This window comes from Mirounga angustirostris, unplaced genomic scaffold, assembly GCF_029215605.1.
Source record: "Mirounga angustirostris isolate CCGP_5_RB_7025 unplaced genomic scaffold, mMirAng1.0.hap1 SCAF_2, whole genome shotgun sequence".
NCBI lineage: Eukaryota > Metazoa > Chordata > Mammalia > Carnivora > Phocidae > Mirounga > Mirounga angustirostris.
Genome location: NW_026991710.1, coordinates 63,333,759 through 63,351,383, shown reverse-complemented (window position 1 = coordinate 63,351,383; position 17,625 = coordinate 63,333,759). Strand labels below are relative to the sequence as shown.

At 37.9% G+C, this 17,625-nt stretch overlaps 2 protein-coding genes across 7 annotated transcripts in view; one reads left to right on the top strand and one right to left on the bottom strand.

Annotated features, from left to right (window-relative positions):
• PAQR3 (progestin and adipoQ receptor family member 3) overlaps positions 1 to 16,337 on the top strand; it is a 28,043-nt gene extending 11,706 nt beyond the window's left edge. For 2 of the 5 annotated variants that reach the window (XR_010409451.1, XR_010409454.1), the window contains 5 exons: positions 318 to 515; positions 2,824 to 2,914; positions 5,619 to 5,767; positions 8,440 to 8,679; positions 14,217 to 16,337. Coding sequence is in view for 1 of the 5 variants with exons in the window: in XM_064584675.1 (XP_064440745.1) it covers positions 318 to 515; positions 2,824 to 2,914; positions 5,619 to 5,761 (432 nt within the window). In the remaining 4 variants the exon portion in view is untranslated. Of the gene's footprint in view, positions 1 to 317; positions 516 to 2,823; positions 2,915 to 5,618; positions 5,768 to 8,420; positions 8,680 to 14,216 lie in introns of all 5 variants that reach the window. The other 3 variants (XR_010409452.1, XR_010409453.1, XM_064584675.1) reach the window with 3 other exon arrangements.
• BMP2K (BMP2 inducible kinase) overlaps positions 9,942 to 17,625 on the bottom strand; it is a 130,747-nt gene continuing 123,063 nt past the window's right edge. For both annotated transcript variants that reach the window (XM_045880924.3, XM_045880926.3), the window contains one exon: positions 9,942 to 15,679. In XM_045880924.3, the coding sequence (XP_045736880.1) occupies positions 14,247 to 15,679 (1,433 nt within the window). In that variant the 3' untranslated portion in view covers positions 9,942 to 14,246. The remainder of the gene's footprint in view (positions 15,680 to 17,625) is intronic.

Genomic DNA, 17,625 nt, shown 5'->3' with positions numbered 1-17,625 from the left:
CATAGTCTATGAGCTCACCCACTGGCAGAGTCCGTGTCATAGTCCGCTTTGTGTCTACAGGACTTAAATTGTCCCTGGCATATAACAGGTACTCAGAAAATGCTTTTGTATGAATAAATGTGGTTTCTACCAGCTCACTGTCATCCTAAGAACCTAACAGGTGTATGGAACATGCAGTGTTTTAAGGAAGGAAGTTAACCATGTTCAGAAGTGAAAAAATGTAAATAAGCTTGGAATGTATAATGGAAAAGCCAGAATTGCTCTTTTCCTTCCCTTATTGTTAGTAACAATGAAAATCTGACTTCCTTCCCGTCTAGTATTGGCGTCAAGTGTACTTGATCACAGTGCTCGCTATGATCCTGGCAGTGTTCTTCGCACAGATCCATCCCAATTACCTCACGCAGCAGTGGCAGAGGCTCCGCTCCATCATCTTCTGTTCCGTTTCGGGATACGGAGTGATCCCTACCCTTCACTGGGTTTGGCTCAATGGAGGAATCGGTGCTCCTATTGTACAGGTAGGTTGAGTGTAGTCGATATTTTTCTCATTTTTTTTTTGTCCTTTCGGTTGTATTCATTTGGGGTAAAGTACTAAATTCAGACCAGGTGGCTGGGTCTCTGTCATTTGAGAAAATATTTATAATTGCATATTAATGCCATAATGTTCACATCTATATAAATAAGCATGCCTTGCAGGAAAAAGAAGTGTAACTACTGGTTTTTTTTTCCGAGATGTCTTTCTGCATAATACGTTAATTCGCCTTCTGCTACCCTGAGTGTGTAAATACCCAAGTCCTTATCAGTGGAGAACTTCCAGGTTTCCAGCTCTTTTAGCTATGGCAAGGATAATGCCAGTGATAACACAAATATGGAACTGGGAGGAATTGATTGATTGATTTTTGTGGAGGAAAAGGAGCCGGGAAGGATTTTTCCTTGGACCTGTTGAATTTGAGGCACCTGTGGGATGTAAAGGTGGAGATGGAGTTGGAATTTAGGTCACAGTTTGAGACTAGTGATAAGACTTGAAAATCATTACTAGCTGGAGCCATGAGAGCATGTCCCACCCACCAAGGACAATATACTGGGAAGTAAAAGAAGAGCTTATAGAGTTAGGTATTATGGGGCAAGTCGGAGTGCATTTAGGAGATAGCTCAGTGAGAATGTCTCAGTATTCTTGAGAAGGGGATTAGAAATAAGACTTAAGAGCTCAGAGATCCATACAAAAATGCTTTAAGAATATGCTTGAGAGTAAACTTAAGAATTTTTAACATCAGGAAATCTAGCAGAAATAATGTACAGTTGTTGCAATGGGACCTTTGTCTGGAATATGGGGATTTAAATGCAGGTTTTATTCAAAAGGATCGTATTTTTTTAGAAGACGGGAGAACGAACAGTAGGCTTACACATACTTGCATGAAGTCGGCAACAGCATGATGGAAAGCATTTGGATATAAAACTTTCTGTGATACAGTTAATTGAGTGATATTGATTTGGCCACTTTGTCAACTTGAGAACAAGGTGATGCTTTCTTCATAAGATTAAGAAATTGGGAGAAAGTGAGACAGTAGTGATGAGGAACTTCAGTGATCCTGATACCTGAAAACATCATTTCTCTGCCAATTTTAATTCCCTGAATATAAGTTAAAATACAGTGGTGAAATGCAACTCTAGATTTAATTCTTACCAGAAATGAATAACTGGTTATTGACATAGAAGGGACCGAAATTTGAGATGAAGTAAACACATCACTTTTAAGCTTATAATGATAAAAAGAACCAGACCTATTAAGCCAGTAGATTTTTGAGAAATTCAGAAAAATATGGGAGCTTTCCTGTGTCCAGAAATCTTACAATAGAAATATGGTTTAGGAAAATAGTGGTTCTGAAAGATGGAAATCTGATGTGATCACACATCATTCCAGTGAAGAAGCAGAGGGAGACATCCTGAGAAATTCTCCAATAAGCTATAATTTTTAAAAGATGGGGAAAGAGGGAGAGACTTAACCGAAGATGAAAAGTTCCAGAAGGGCTAATTCTGGGAAGCAAGGTGTGATTGTGTTCTGTGTGGACAGATTTCATTGTTGGGCCAAACTTTTTTTTTTTTTAAGATTTTATTTATTTATTTATTTATTTATTTGAGAGAGAGAGCACAAGCAGGGGGAGCAGCAGAGGCAGAGCGAGAAGCAGGCTCCCCGCTGAGCAGGGAACCTGACATGGGGCTCAGTCCCAGGACCCTGGGATCATGACTTGAGCCGAAGGCAGACACTTAACTGACTAAACCACCCAGGTGCCCCACAAACCTCTTGTGTCTTTTCTAGCCACAAGACCGTGATCTTCAGTTTTTTTGCTTGTTCAGCTGGTAACTCCATTCCCCATATGCATTCCACCCATGCATCTATGTTGGAGTTGGAGTTGGGTGTCCTTAGTACCTTCAACCATGTTAAAGTTCTAGCTTCTTTAGTACCCTCACCTTTAGAGTACTCTGTTCCACTCCTATGGGCCATTTCCTACAGAGAAGAAGAAGGAAAGGGAGAGAATCCCAAGTAGACTCTGCACTGAGCATGGAGCCCGACAGGGGCTCAATCTCACATGACCTGAGCCAAAACCAAGAGTCAGATGCTTAACTGACTGAGCCAGCCAGGCGCCCCTGTTTCCTACAGTATTGAGAGCAAGGTTTCTATAATTGGAGACTATCAACAAAAGCAAATGAGATTTAACAAGGTTAAATTCCACCTATGAATTCTACCTAATTTGTGAATTCAATTCATAATAAATTAGGAATTCAGTCACAGTAGAAAGATCTGTGAAAAAATGTTTTGCTTTTCAGGACTTTGCACCCCGTGTAATTGTGATGTATGTGATTGCTCTTCTTGCTTTCCTATTCTACATTTCCAAAGTTCCAGAACGGTACTTTCCAGGTAAGTATCACTTTTATAGTGATCTCGTGACTTTATTCTAAATATATGGTGGAAATCTATGCTTCAGAGTATCAAAAGTTAGATTTTTTTCAATATAATTGGTTATAGAATGGCCCTCCTATTGTCAAATGTTACCTAAAAGCTTAACTTTCAAAGGGCTTTCACAAACTTCCTTTCCTCCTCACCATGAGTTGAGTGCAGTAGATGAGGTCACCACCATTTCCCGATTATGAGCTAGTGACAGAGCTGGGAGTCTTCTGACTCCCAACCATTGCTTTTTTTGTGGATACTAATTATCAATTATCATTGACTTCTTTATATACTACTCATCTTAAAAAATTATATATGTAGAGATCCACAAAACAAGAATAAGAAAGACAGAGGGAAGTAAGATAACGAAAAGAAGCCAGGGTTAGGATCACTTCACATATATCCATCATGAGGTTCTAAAATTAAAGGCCACCAATCTGCCTTTCAGCTTCCTGGTACCCAGTGCTAAGGGGAAAATAGCAGAAGTTAAAAATCTTCACGTCCACAAGATATACGCAGGCTAGTAACCGAATAGAAGGACAGATTTCCCTGATTCTTCAGTCCAGAAAAAAACAACCTTTGATAGAAAAGAACTAAGAGGACACTGGGTAGAATGAATAATGTCCAAAACATGTATTTGCTTGCTTAGAAACTTAGGTCTAGAGTCAGACTGCTTGGGTTCAAATCCACATCACCCACTTACTAGTTGCATGAGCTGAATAATTTACTTGTACTTTTTCAGCTCATTTCCTCATCTGAGGATGGAGATACTTTCTCTCATGGTGTTATTGTGAGGACTGCATGAGAAAATGTACATGAACCATTTTGCAAGGTTCCTCACAAGTAGTAAGCACTCAGTACATGCCAGCAACTATTATTATGATGATGTCCCTTGACCTCAGTCCCATTAAGTGGAAAATGTGGTTTAGTAAGGGACAGAATGATGTAAGTCCAGGTGAGCTTTGGCTTGAGTCAAGAATAACAGAGTACATAGAGCAGTGATTTTTTTGGTTTGAGGAGCTAGAAGTAGGGCAGTGGTTCATATTCAAACTGCAAACTTGCCTTTCCTTCCTGGGCTAAGAATCTCTTCCACAGTGAATTGAAGACAGGATTATGCCACTCATGATGTACGTTGGGAAGAAAAAGGATGAGAAACCCTGATCTAGTGAATGAATAGATCACAGAACCTCAGGCATTCTTCTGTGCACGTGTTTTTCACCAGTGAGTTTTAAATATGAGGGGAGTAGAAAGAAGAACCTGAGTGTAAACATTAGGATTCAAGAGCACAACTAGGACATGTCCCTTCATTGAAGACCACCCATCCTTCAGGGAGGGCCAGAATTTTCCTCAGAAAACGGTTCTGGCAAAATATATTTTTATATCACTTTATTAATTATTACTAATTTCTTCATGACAAGTACATGTGGAAAATTCAACCATGAAATTTTTCTACACTACATAATTGTGGCCATCATGTTTTTATGCCTTAAAATATTCATATCAGAAGTTCCCAGTTGTCTAACATAAGATCCCTATAAAAGGTCAAATGTTACGTAACTTTTTCCCCAGATGAGCTTGACATAAACTGTGCCCCATGTAGCAGAGCGTGTGGCAGAGTGCACGGGCAGTGGAGACGTGGAGACCGTACAAGATAAGAAGTCAGATGCTCTTGAATGAGTGGCTTAGAAACCTTGTCTTGCCAGTCCCCATTTATGACCTGGCTGTAGAGATAAACGTGCAGTGGTGAGATGGTGGGTGACTACTGTGAGATCAACAAATTGACACCTAAGAACTTACTTTCAGCTCAGTTACATTTTTAAAAATACAGAAACAGCACAATGGTATTTGATGGGATCCAAAGATCCCCAAAGGTACCCATGGACAGAACTAAGTGGATCTGTGATACTTGTATGACAATATGATCAGTTTTCTTTATAATCCTCTGTATTTTGTGCTTTTGAAAATGGGTCTGTGGGTTTCACTAGACTGTCAAAGTGTGCTGTGGGACCAAAAAAAGGCTCGGAACCCCTACAGAAAGGATTGTGCAGATTTTAAAACCTACATACTGTACTATTTCTCTTTGTAAGAATAGACAGGGACAGTGGTTAGAGAATATTTACATTACGTGACCATAGAAGCACCATGAGTAGGGAAAAGAGATTTACATTTAAATTTCTATAGCTCTGTATTTTATTTTGTTCTTTTTCAAGAAGCTTCCCACATGTTAATTATTTAATCTCCTTGGAATTTAAACTTTAAGCACAAAGAGAAATAGTTCTGAGTTGTGTATGAACTTATCCACCTTAGTTAATGAAGCCATACTAATTACATCTTGTGGATTTGTCCATGACACATAGATCCAGATAGATAAGACATGAGACAGGGGAGAGAAAAGATCAAATTCCTGAAATTAACCCAATTAGGTTTGTAAGACACACTTGGAATAGTATTTCAAAACTCACCAGTGTCCTTAAATTAGACCCAAATATGAATTCATCCTTTTTAAAAAAACAGTTGGGTTTGAATGAATCTCCTGTCAGTCTCCAGGTGCTCTGACGCTGCCAGAATCTTTTTGCGCTAAGCCGTATTTCTAAGGCCGGAGATAAAAATACATTCTTACTTTAATATCAAAATATTACCGTCAGTATTCTTTTCTCTCTGCCTTCGCTTCTAGGACAACTGAACTACCTCGGATCAAGCCACCAGATATGGCATGTCCTTGCAGTAGTGATGTTATATTGGTGGCATCAGTCAACAGTGTATGTCATGCAGTACCGACATAGCAAGCCTTGCCCTGACTATGTTTCACATTTGTGAACTCAGGTATGGCCACCTGGTGTATTCAGTCGTTAAGCAATATGTAATGGGGAGTTGTATACCCCACTATTTCTAAGATTCACATTTGTTTTTCCTTTTTCCTCCTATTTAATATATCATGAGTAATACTTTATAAAAATGGAAAAATGTACTTGGGGATCTGTAGTAATAACTGCTTTACGGCCCTTAAAGCTACTAATTTGCTGCTTGTACAGAAAGTGAAAATTAGTTGACATTTATAAGAAACATCTGAATAACAATGAATGTGAAACCAGTGTAGAAACAGTATTTGTTTTACTTAACACCAGCTTAATTTCCTTAGGAAGGGCTTACCTCCATTATAAAATGGAGTCATCCTGTGTGATTCCTTTAATAGAAGATATTTACAGTAGTTGATCCAGTTGAAGTGCCTCGTCAAGGCTAGGGTTGCAATAGCCTATGCTTAACACAGCCAGGAGAGTGGTTTTGAATCATCACTAGCCTCTAAATACATGGTTTGTGAGAAACTGGCACTTAAGATATGATTTCCTTTAGCTAGAGGCTCTCTTCTCCTTAGGAACATTGGATTTTTTAGTTTGCTAGAACAAAAACTCTAAACCTTTCCTCCTTTGAGAGAGGCATTAAGAGGAAAAGAACTTGCATTGTCATTTCCCATCAGATAAGAATCGCATCAAAAACTGATTATACAATCAGGCAACAAATTCTGTGGTCTAATAACCAAGGCATTCACATTTAAGCTTTTTAATTTCAAAGAATACTACTTAGTTCCGTTTAATAATTGCACTCTTGCCAGTGGATTACAGATTTTTGGTTCCAAAATTCCTGTAGCAAAATAGAGAGTTTCACCTCTCTGAATTTGCAGTCCTAAATTTCTTGATGGATGGGGGTTCCCAGTTAAATGGGTGCTACTTACTTTCAAGGCCACAGAGTCCAGATGGCCCAGGGTTGACCCTGAAATGAACCTTAAGCCTTAGAACAAAGTCATGCAGATGCCCCAATAATGACAGGATTATTCCCCTGTACTCTAGTCTTTCCCCGTTTTATGCATGTGTTAGCATTTTATTGACAACTCAGAGTATTGATACACACTGTCTAGTGTTTGGGCCTGAAACATTACTCTTTACTGTATATACCTAAGAAATAGGTCTCACTGCCCTAGCATACAACGCTCTTCTTGTTCTTTGGTCTTTTCATATGTATAAATTAAATCCCTTTTGAAGCAGTCATTCACAAAAACATGTTCATTGGAATATATAAAATATTATCCAAATTTCTTAATGGGTTGATATGAGCTGCTTTAAATACTGGTGTATGTTCAGAACATTGGAATTCCTAAATATCAGGAGAAGTGTAGATTGATGGTGAAGCTTATTTCCACATTGCCACTTATACATCTCATATTAGATTTATTTTAATGTGCCTCAGGTCATGCATCTGTAAAATTTTGTTTCTTTTCAGTATAATGTTTTTGGAATATAAATTCCCCATGCTAGCATCTCAGCATGGAGAATCTTCGCAATAGGCTAAGGGCGCTGTGTTGTACGCATTATGATGATGGAACACACTACTTTGAAAATGGCTGCTCTGCCTCATAAGGCCGCAAATTTGATCCCTATTGCTGAGTGATAAAAAGACTTTGCTGTAATGATAATAGGATATGTTTTCCACAAAACAACCCTTATGGGTTTAACATGGTATTATTGATTTTAAATAGATATTTTGTCATTTTAGCCAAATAAAATACACTGAGAGTAGTTATAATTAATTTAAACATAAAAAAAGTCTAGTCATTTTAGGCCTGGTACCATTTTTACTATAAAATCTTCTCAAAATAAAAACATCGAATTTTAAGTTCTGTTTTCTCTTAATTTTTAAAAAACATTCCTGGTTTTTTGAGTGTATGAATTATCTAATACTTGCCATCTGAATTAATGGATAAAAAGGGCATACTGTGTTTGATTGTTTTTTTAATTTAAAAGGCATACAGCTCTGACTGTAGGGAGAATTATACCATGTGAACATTTCGTCTTTTTATGAAAATGTTCAATATTGTTAAGAAAGCTATCCTCTCTCATTTTCATCTTTACTATGATATATTTTATTATAAAATAGGGAATGGATGAATGTGGCTTGCTGGCACCTATAAACGCGTCTGTATGTCGGTGTTTACTGACCACCTACTGTGCACATACCGCTACTGGCAAAGTGTTTAAGACATTGTTAACATGAAAGAATATTTAAAAATTGCCTACAAATCTGAGCCTTGTAATAATGTATATTTAAGTTATTTTTGTTTTTATAGATTTATTAAAAAATAAGATTAAAAGTACACTATTCAGCTACCATACTAAAAAAACTGGTTTTAATTTTACAGTGTGTAAACTATAAAAGCTCTTTACCTACAGACTTTACACATATATTTTAAAACTACCCATGGCTGTTTTAAATTGTCTATTGTGATTTATAAGGTTGTAGTTAACTCATTTGAGGCAATTATCTTTCTATATAAAGCCATTTTCAAAAGATAGTGCTTGTCTTTTTTGTTAATTACACTTGAGTGCAATTCAGTCAGCTGCATGGCAAAATACATATGATGTAAATAAACCGGGTTTACTAAATATATTAAGCACTGTTTGTCGTTCTTTATAATACATAACAGCTTCAAAATCGTATTTTAGAATCAGGAATGAAGATTCAGGGAATCTCTGTCACATCCTTTGGCATCCTACCTGGACAAAGTATCCGATTTGAAGATTGTGATTGACTGGCATAAAGCTGTGCAACTCCATTTGGCAGGTACCTACCGAGAGCTATCCTTTGCCCTGTATTAAAATGTCAAGGGGCAAAGCCTACACTTCTGGATTCCTGCCAACTGCTGAGCTGAGTAGATCTGTATCCACCTGAAGTCATCATTCCGGGTAATTCCAGCCCTGCCAAAATGTGTGAAGAATCAGCTTAGCTATTCAGGCAGGGACAGAAGTGTCTTTTCCATGCATTATCACAATTACTGCGTTTGTATTCAAAAGAGGTGCAGATGCTACTGGGTACCAATGTCCCCTGAAATTCTGTACCATACTTCCTGAGTAGGTAGTGAGATAATGACCCAAAACTGAAACTACCTTTAAGGAAACATTTTCACAAGGGAGAGGTAACAGCAATAGGGTTCTCTTGTGAAAAGTGCAAAGTCTATCCTTAGAGGGTAGGAATGATAGCCACCAAAGCTCTAGTCCTGCTTTGTAAGTCTGGGATCAAAAACACTATGCAGAACATACCTGTAATTTCAGTAGTGCCAACCATCTGAAGCAAAAGCGAACTATTTTTAAGTGTGCAACATAAAGCTTCAAAAGCTCATGCTTTCACTCTGAGAAGAATTAACTACATCTTACAGATGATGCTAGAGCTGGACTTCCTTAAAAATGGATTTGCTATTCAAAATAAATAGCTCTAACTGCAGGATATATTTTTCTCTAAAGAAGTTAACCATAACTGAATTTGAACAGTGGTACATTCCACACTTCGTACCATTTACTAAAAAGACACAAAGCCCTTATTCTTCCATGTAACTTCAGGTGTTACTAAGTCAAAAAAAAAAAAAAAAAGTTCATAACAAGATGAATCTTTCCACCAGCCACCAATCTAAAGATTTCAGTTTGTGAAATAACACATAAGATAATGCAATCTTGACACCAAACTTAGTCCACCAGTCCAATAAACAGGTTTTCTCTTTAACGTTTAACGTGCCAAAGCCTCTTTTCTGACATAATCAAGGATTACAATATTTTATTTAACCAAATATTTTTTAAGTTATATACGTTACCAGTTTTTAAGAAGCTTAAATAAATTATACACAATGCAAAAACAATGCCAAACATTCAAAAGGTACTTCAAAGTCATGTTTTTGCCGTACCTTCATTGTTATAATTATCAGTAATTATAGTGCCTGAACAAATTGTGCTACAAAGTATTTTTGCTGCAAAAATGCTAGGTCACAATAGGTTTTTACTTAAATCCTACACTGTGAGTTTTACCCTAAGAACAGAGATCTAATCCTATCCATTTTTCTGTTCCACTAGCTGGAGCATAATAGGTGCTTCATGTCTGTAGTGTGAATAAAAGAACTGAATAGAAGTCTACATCCAAAACATTTAAGACAAATAATGAAAAACTCCAAAGTCACTAATTATAAAGAATATGCAATCCATTTGGGATTTATTGCATTTAAAGAAAGCAGATTATTAAAACAGTAGGTATGATAAATACAGTAAGAAAATAATTTTAAATTTCAAACAAAACAAAGTGAATGAGGGACAGAATTCAGTCAATAAGAAGAGTAAGCAACGTAAAGGCAATAAAGTCGTAAAATCAGTTAGTGCTTAATTAGATGTAGAAAGAGAAAAAAAAAAAAGCAACCGATTCTATCTCATAAACAGTTTCCCAGCTATATTTGAGGATTGAAGTTACTTTAGAAAGTATGTTTTGTAACAATTCTCAGAAATATAATAAGCATGTAAATCAGGTTTATTAAAAGTTAAAGTTATTTGCTTAGTGGTACATAAAAGGCTTCAGAAAATTCAAGTTTAACAAAAAATGGAAGTGTAATCAAAGAAAGTGCACTTAAAGCTGTTTGCCAGCAATTTAAAAAGTAGCTTACTATTACTATACTACTTACTATTAGATGACCTTTCAATCACAAAAAGAGAGTAGGAATAAAAACAATTCTTTCAAAAGTAGCACAATCGATTTTTAAATAAAAATAACCCCAAATGATGACCCACTGCATTTTCATCTGTCTACCTCATTCTTTTAGTGGCTTTTGTAAAACCTCCCTAGGAGTGAATGTTCTTTTAGTAATGATTGTGGTTGCAATTCCATTTAAAAGTAAAAATTCACATTAGCTCCACAGTAGAGAGATGTGACATGTGCATGCATGTGTGTGTTTATATATTTTTCTCAATATATAAACACCCTGGTGTATAAAAGTTTTCAAACATAATTTTTATTCTCACAGTAGATATGTCATCTCATTCTCACAGTAGATCTGTCAGCTCAGTATCAGACCTAACAATGATGAGTGATTTTGCTAAAAGGGAAGAAAAAGTTGACTGCACATTCTACACATATTAAAACAAATGTACCAAACTCCTCAGACCTAGTGATATTAATACATGTGTACCTTCTAGCAATGCTTATATGAAGTACCAAAACCTAAACTAAGCAGAGTAGCCAAATAGTAAGAAAACTGCTCTGCCTAATGAACATCAGAGCCAAAGGTGGGCTCCGCCTTACTCTTTCCACCAGCAGTATGAGAACAACAATCTATTACCGTTAGACAATAAACGGGGTGGGATCAAAAGGTGTGTCTATCTACAATTCCAAATAATGTCGTAACTGTGCCCAAGTACACATTCAGGGATGGGCTGGGTCAGTGGAAGAATCACATAATTTCCCACTGATACTTCTGAATAAATATTCTAGTCAGTTAAATTTTCAGCTGGCCTAAAACCTTTCTTCCTCCACCTAATACATATACCAAGCAACTTTTGTGTCTCAGCAGATACATTCTTCAATGCCATAAAAGCTGACCTTTTTAACACTAACAATTGTGCTGAAGTGATATTTAAAAAGTTAACTGAATGGTCCACTTTTAAAACAATTATTCAAAATCAACAAGCATTATTAAAGCTGTTAGGACAGAAATAACTTTGGCCTCAGATTTTTGCTAGCTTCATAATTTACTTCCCTTAGTGTGATGTTCAAGTATTACAGGTTTAGTTATGACTACTTTACGTACAAAAGAAGCACAGAGGACACCTGATTAATAATAGGAAAATAATTTCAACTCTCCTTCCTTAAACAAGAATTGGACCATCCCGTAATAGAACCAAACTTTTACTGAATGTTGTGTCCCAAGTTTGTGTTAGGCTCTTTCACGTGCCTTGGGAGCTCCAGCCTCATAATTCTCATAAGGGAATTACCTGGGCATCAAGAGAGTGACCTACATCCTAACGATAGTGGGAAGAGATAATGAAAAATGGAAAGCAACCCTAATCCTGTACTCCTTGGAAAATGTCTTTACTTCAACACACAGGAATCTCCCCATTTCTATCCTATTGGGTCCCCTGTCGAATCCTAATGTTTCCTCTGAGCTATAATCTCAAAAGAGGAAAGTCACTGGGCTGTAATATAATAAACATAAGGATGGAAATATTTTAAACAATGTCAAAATTGTTTCTTTAGAATTCATCCAACTTTATAAGCCCCAAGTGTCTACATCAGTGTCTAAATCACTTAAAATTATTCAGTGTATTGAAAAGCAACTGTAAGCAAGGCCTTGGTATCAGACACAATCTTAAGTATTTCATGTTTACATCCCAAGGAGACCACATTAATTCATCTGCTACCCCTTTTAAATTATAAAACTCATGAGGTCTAGCAGAGACCAAGGCCAAGGACTAAAATAGTCAAAAGCATACCGTGTACACATCAACCAACAAATTTTCATTAAAAAAAAATTGTTTGATACAAACCTACCATGAATTTACTAAATGTAATCATCAACTCTTCACTTTTAAAAGAAAGTATCACTTGAGTCTACTTTGTAAAGTTTTGAAGAACACCTAACTTGAGCATTTGCATTAGCAGTATTAATCAACCTGAGAATCAGGAAAAAAAAAAAAAGGTGCAAACATAATATTTGCCTTTGGCACAAGGACAAGTAATTGGTGCAGTCGGGGCTCTAAAAATACAACTCTTAAGCAGTAATATAATGCTTGGTCTGCCTCTGCTACGCTGTGATTCACATATTTGCTTCCCTGTTTGTCCACAAATTTGTATCTGATTTAAAATATAAAAGAGAAAAGAAACAATAAAAATGAATATATAGTTCAGTAACATTTACTTTGCTTCTTTCCAAGTTTAGAACTGTGAAAACAGGCAAATAGCTCATCCCATTTGGGGTACTATAATTAAGATATTCTAATAAGATTACTCATAAAATACACTAATTGGATTCAAAGAAAGTTCGTTTAAAGTATAGCAATCAAGAAGAGTGCCAGTTAATAAGAGTTTCCACCCCTTTTTGTAAATAGCTTCATCAGTTCTAGAAACTTCTAAATGTTGACAGGGAAGGACAGTTAATTATAACTTAAAATAGCTGAGACACAGGAAGCACAGACACTGTATTCACATTAATTCATATAGTAATTTCTATCTTATTAAACAATCTCTATAAAATCTCAAGTTTCTAATTAGGATTTGGGGTGTAAAAAAAAGGCAATTTGGTAGCTGGGTTCTTTTCACTAGAGACGCATCAACTAGCAGAACTGAGATGCTAGTTCCTATCTCATACCTTATAGCCATGTTAAGATCTTGCGTATTAGTGCAGAGGTACTTGCAGCAGGATGCGTGAGTCCTGCCTATAAGGCTTTATGGGTTTCACTGTTCTGTGCACTCTATTAAAACTACTCCACCCTCCAAACCTAACTAGAAAGTTGTTGCTCGTGACTTGGGGAATATTTGGGGAAGGTGGTAATTTAATAAAGTACATTATTAAATGCAACATGATTTTATGTTGTAAACGTCTTAAAAACTCAGGGTTTCAGCTACATATTTTTTTTTCCTGAAGTACAATTTCTATACAACCCTTGTCCTCACTCCCCATTTTTCCAACAATCTGCTTTATTAGGGACATGACAGTAAAAGTTTTGAGCAAGGAGCCATTCAAAAACAATATATAAAGTGTTCCTGAAGTCGTTTTTTTTTTTTCTCTCTTCAGTATCATTTTTTTTCTTTTACATTTTCCACACGTCAGGTATTTCTCTTTAGTTTTTGTCCTAGGCTTCTGGGTAGATATTCCATATTAATGGCACTTGTTTCTAAAAATGCAACAGTTTCAGGCACAATAGTCAGTTACTTCTGGCTCTGCTTTGTCGAGAACGGTGTAAGGACTAAAATCTCTGCTCTCTCCAGATAATTACTTTTTAATTCTTTAGGAGAACCCGATTTTGTTTTTACTGTGTGGAAATTAGAAGAGACCTTTAAAAAATCCACAAATGCAACCTGTGTATGTACAAATAACCTTAGTTTTACATGCTGGATCCTGCCATGAGCCCAGAATATGCACACACAAGTGACATCCTGTTCTAAAAAGAATGACACAGCTTTCCAGTCCCTTTTCAGTGGCTACACAACTGGAAAGGTGGCACGTGCTTTCCCGGGATTTCCGTGGAGTCACGTCTGGTGGCTGAAACCCAGGGTTGGAGCGAGCAGTCAAGCTCCCTTTTCTCCTGCATGGAAGAGACAGCGAGTCACTACCCTGTGGAGATACTTCCTTTTTCTATTTGGTTTATTTAAAAATCACCTATGCTGATTGACCTGTAAGAATGAATGATATAAAGAGCTATACAAATGAATTTTCTTTCAAATTCATAAAACTATTCATACTTTTTTGAAACAGGAATTAATGCCAAGAGTCCGCCAGAAGTATCTACTGTTTAGAAGGAAATGGAGCAGCACCAAATGGGTCTAATTCGACTGACTGGGACTGTTGGGGCTGATGTGAAGTGATGCTTTGCACTACAAGTTCTGTAAAGGGCACGGCACCAAAATCATCCATTTTCAAGGCATCTGTACTATGGAACGAGCCATGCAGTGAATTGGGTCTGGGCCGCCCAGGCAGGCCGGGGTTGTGATCGGCACGGACGTCACTCAGGCCCTGATGTGGAGGGTGCCACGGCAGGTCTGGAGGATGGAAGGGCTTGGCACCGAACGGGTCCAACAGACTCTCCTCGGGCTGCAGGCCGTTCCCTCTGTCTTTCCCATCCGTTAGTGCAATGCTAATGTTCTCCTTGGAGTCTGAGATGGTTAAAAATTCATTGCTACTTTGAGAGTCTCGGCGGCCCACCTTCTTGTGCCTGCGAGCCCTCTCTGGAGTGCGGTAGGTAGGCTTCACAGTCTTCTTCGTGCTGGTTGGCGTGCCATGATGCCGCTTGCCATTACTTTTGGGCAGATCCTGCTTTGTGCGCCTCTGGCGAGAAGACAGTTTCTGTAAGCTTCGCTGTTTGACTTTTTGTTGTTGACTCCCAGTTATTTCCTCAAAGGGCACAAGCCCAAAAACGTCCTCGTTGCTGTCACTTTTGCTTATTGATGTGGGAAAGGGCTGAAAGGGAGTGGAGCCAAAGATATCTACACTCTTCGGACAACCGGTTTGTGCTTCCGGCCCCACGGCACGGCATTCTGGTACATTCACCTTCTTGCTGAAGGGTGCCTTTGTGAATACATCAAATTCCTCCTGCTCTAGACCCACAGTAGGACAGAGGGGCTGTTGACAGAAGTCCTTTTCATTCTTCCCTTGGTGAGGCTGTTGAGCACGCACTGCAAAGAAGGGGACAGCGCCAAATACATCAAACTCCTGTTTAGGAGCCTCCACTCCAACATCAGAGGGCAGTCGGGTCGAGGTGAGGAGTGTGTTAGGAGGATCTTGCGTTGGTCCACTGCCAGATTTGTCTCTGTAGACAGGGCTCGCATCACTGTACTTTACTTTGGCCTGCTCATAATCAGAATCAGAGCTATGTTTCTCTTCTTCCTCATCTTCAGAATCCATGAGGAGAGGCCTATGACCCAGATTTTCCGGTTCAGTATCATCATCATTAAAATCTCCTTGTTCTCCCTGAAGAACTTCTTCATCCTCTTGTTCCTCCTCTTCGCTGCTCTTAGGAGAAGGGGGATCTGATTCGAAATCACTTTCAGACTCATCGTTCTGCTTTTGCACTTGACCCTGTACTGATGATGAATTCTCTGAGGTTTTCTTTCCAGTCCGGTGGTCTTTAGATACTGGACTTGCTTTTCTATTCTTGATAGGGTTTGCAGAACTATTTTCTTGATTCATGGATGAATGTTCAATTTTCTTTTCTGGAGAACCTGCAGGTTCAAAGAAAAATCATTATAGCATTCCAATACATTTCAAGAACCATTTGCACTAAACAATATGCAAGAACACAAGGCATTACAAATCCCTCATACCAGTTCACTTAGAGAAAATAATGTCAATTCTTTGGTCATTAGGCTTAGGGAACGCACGTATCCTCAACTAGACAGTTAGGTCCTCTAGTGCAGAGAGATTTACTTGCCTCTGTACCCTACACACCACCACCTACTCATCATAGGCCCTCATTGACAGCTTTTTATTTATGGTACCCAGTAGAGGCTCTGAATATAATACACAGGCAAATTTTCTTCTCCGACTTTCCAAGTAAGATTATTCAGCTAATTGCCCCTACTCAGAATCCCACATTTACCAAACCACATTCTGCTTATATTTCAACTCCATTATAAAGTTTTCCCAAAGAGATCAACAAGCAGGAAGAGCTTGTCTGCTCAGTTATATGTTTCACTGTAATTTTTTAAAATTAGCATTCTGGTCGTCTTACAACCTAGGTTAGCACGAGTGCCTCCCCATAATCTGATCAAAGCCAAGGACCAGGTACTGAACCAAGACCGTACCAAGGACATCTGCCTTCTCTAGATGACACATCTTCCTTTAACTGTCTTATCTTCACTACTAAACACTCCATTAAAAGCATGCTACCTTTAAAAAAAAACTTAACTACCAATATGTTCACTGTACGATGCGTAGTAAAACTGCATCAAATATAGTCCTTTACAATTTCACCATATGGTATATAATAAAGACTGTATTAGTTACACAGAAGTATACTACCCTCCCAATATACTGATGTATTGAATTGATTTTCCAGATGTAGGGATCAGTTTGAATTGATCCAACCACATATCCAATCATCCCTTCCCTTCCTTTGACTAAGATCAGATATTTTCAAAATAATTGGCTAGGTCATGAAAACTAATCAACTTACGATGCAAGGACCATTTCTTTCCTGTTATTAACATGGTCCTTATTGCATATGATACTCTTCAGTTCTTTCCTTCTCTTTAGAAGTCAATACTGTTGTCTTCCCACCTCCCTGACTATTCCTTCTTGGTCATACATATAGAGACTTCTCTTTCACGAACACTTCCATATGCATGTATGTTCCCTAGGGTTCTATCCTTGGCTTTCTCCCTCTGTATGTCCTCCCATGGTCTTAAATACTTATATGTTATTTACCACATACACCATCATGACTGGATCTCTCTAATACTGACCATGAATACTTATCTTACTCATCTAATACTTATGAATATGTATCCTACTATTACTTCAAACTCAGTAATTTCAAAAGAGATCATCTTTCCTCTTAAAATGTGCTCCTCACCAGTTCCCACTAAATTGTAAACAACACTTCTAACTAGTTCTGCAAATCAACAGAAGTCTGGAAATCATTCCTTCCTCACGAGTTTTGTGTTTTTAAACTCTTGAATCTGTTCCCTCCAGTACCACGTCCCTCAAACTACTACTCTATCCTGCCACCAGAATGATTTTTCTGAAACACTAATTATGTGGCTACAGCTTAAACCCATTCAGTGGCTCTCTAAAGTCCCAACCCTTAGCCCAGCACAGGGGCCCCGTCTCTGGATTCTGTCCTCCCACACCTTTAGCCTCAGACCTTGATGTCTTCCATGGGTATATAGCTCCACCCGACACATTTAGATTTAAAAAAATTATTTTGAGTTATTCTGCTATCCAACCTCTTAATGTTTGCTATCAGAAACTGAGGAACCTAATAGATTTGGGTTTCAAGGGGCATTCTGCTGTTTTAACATCTCTCTACCATTGTCACACCACCCTCTGGTAGGAGCATCCTTCTAGCACTCCCACTCCTGCCTGACTTGCTTGGTGGACCTGGCTGTGTTTCAAGATCCAGCCCATGCCAGAGCCCTGCAAAGACACCCCTTGAAAAATACCCATA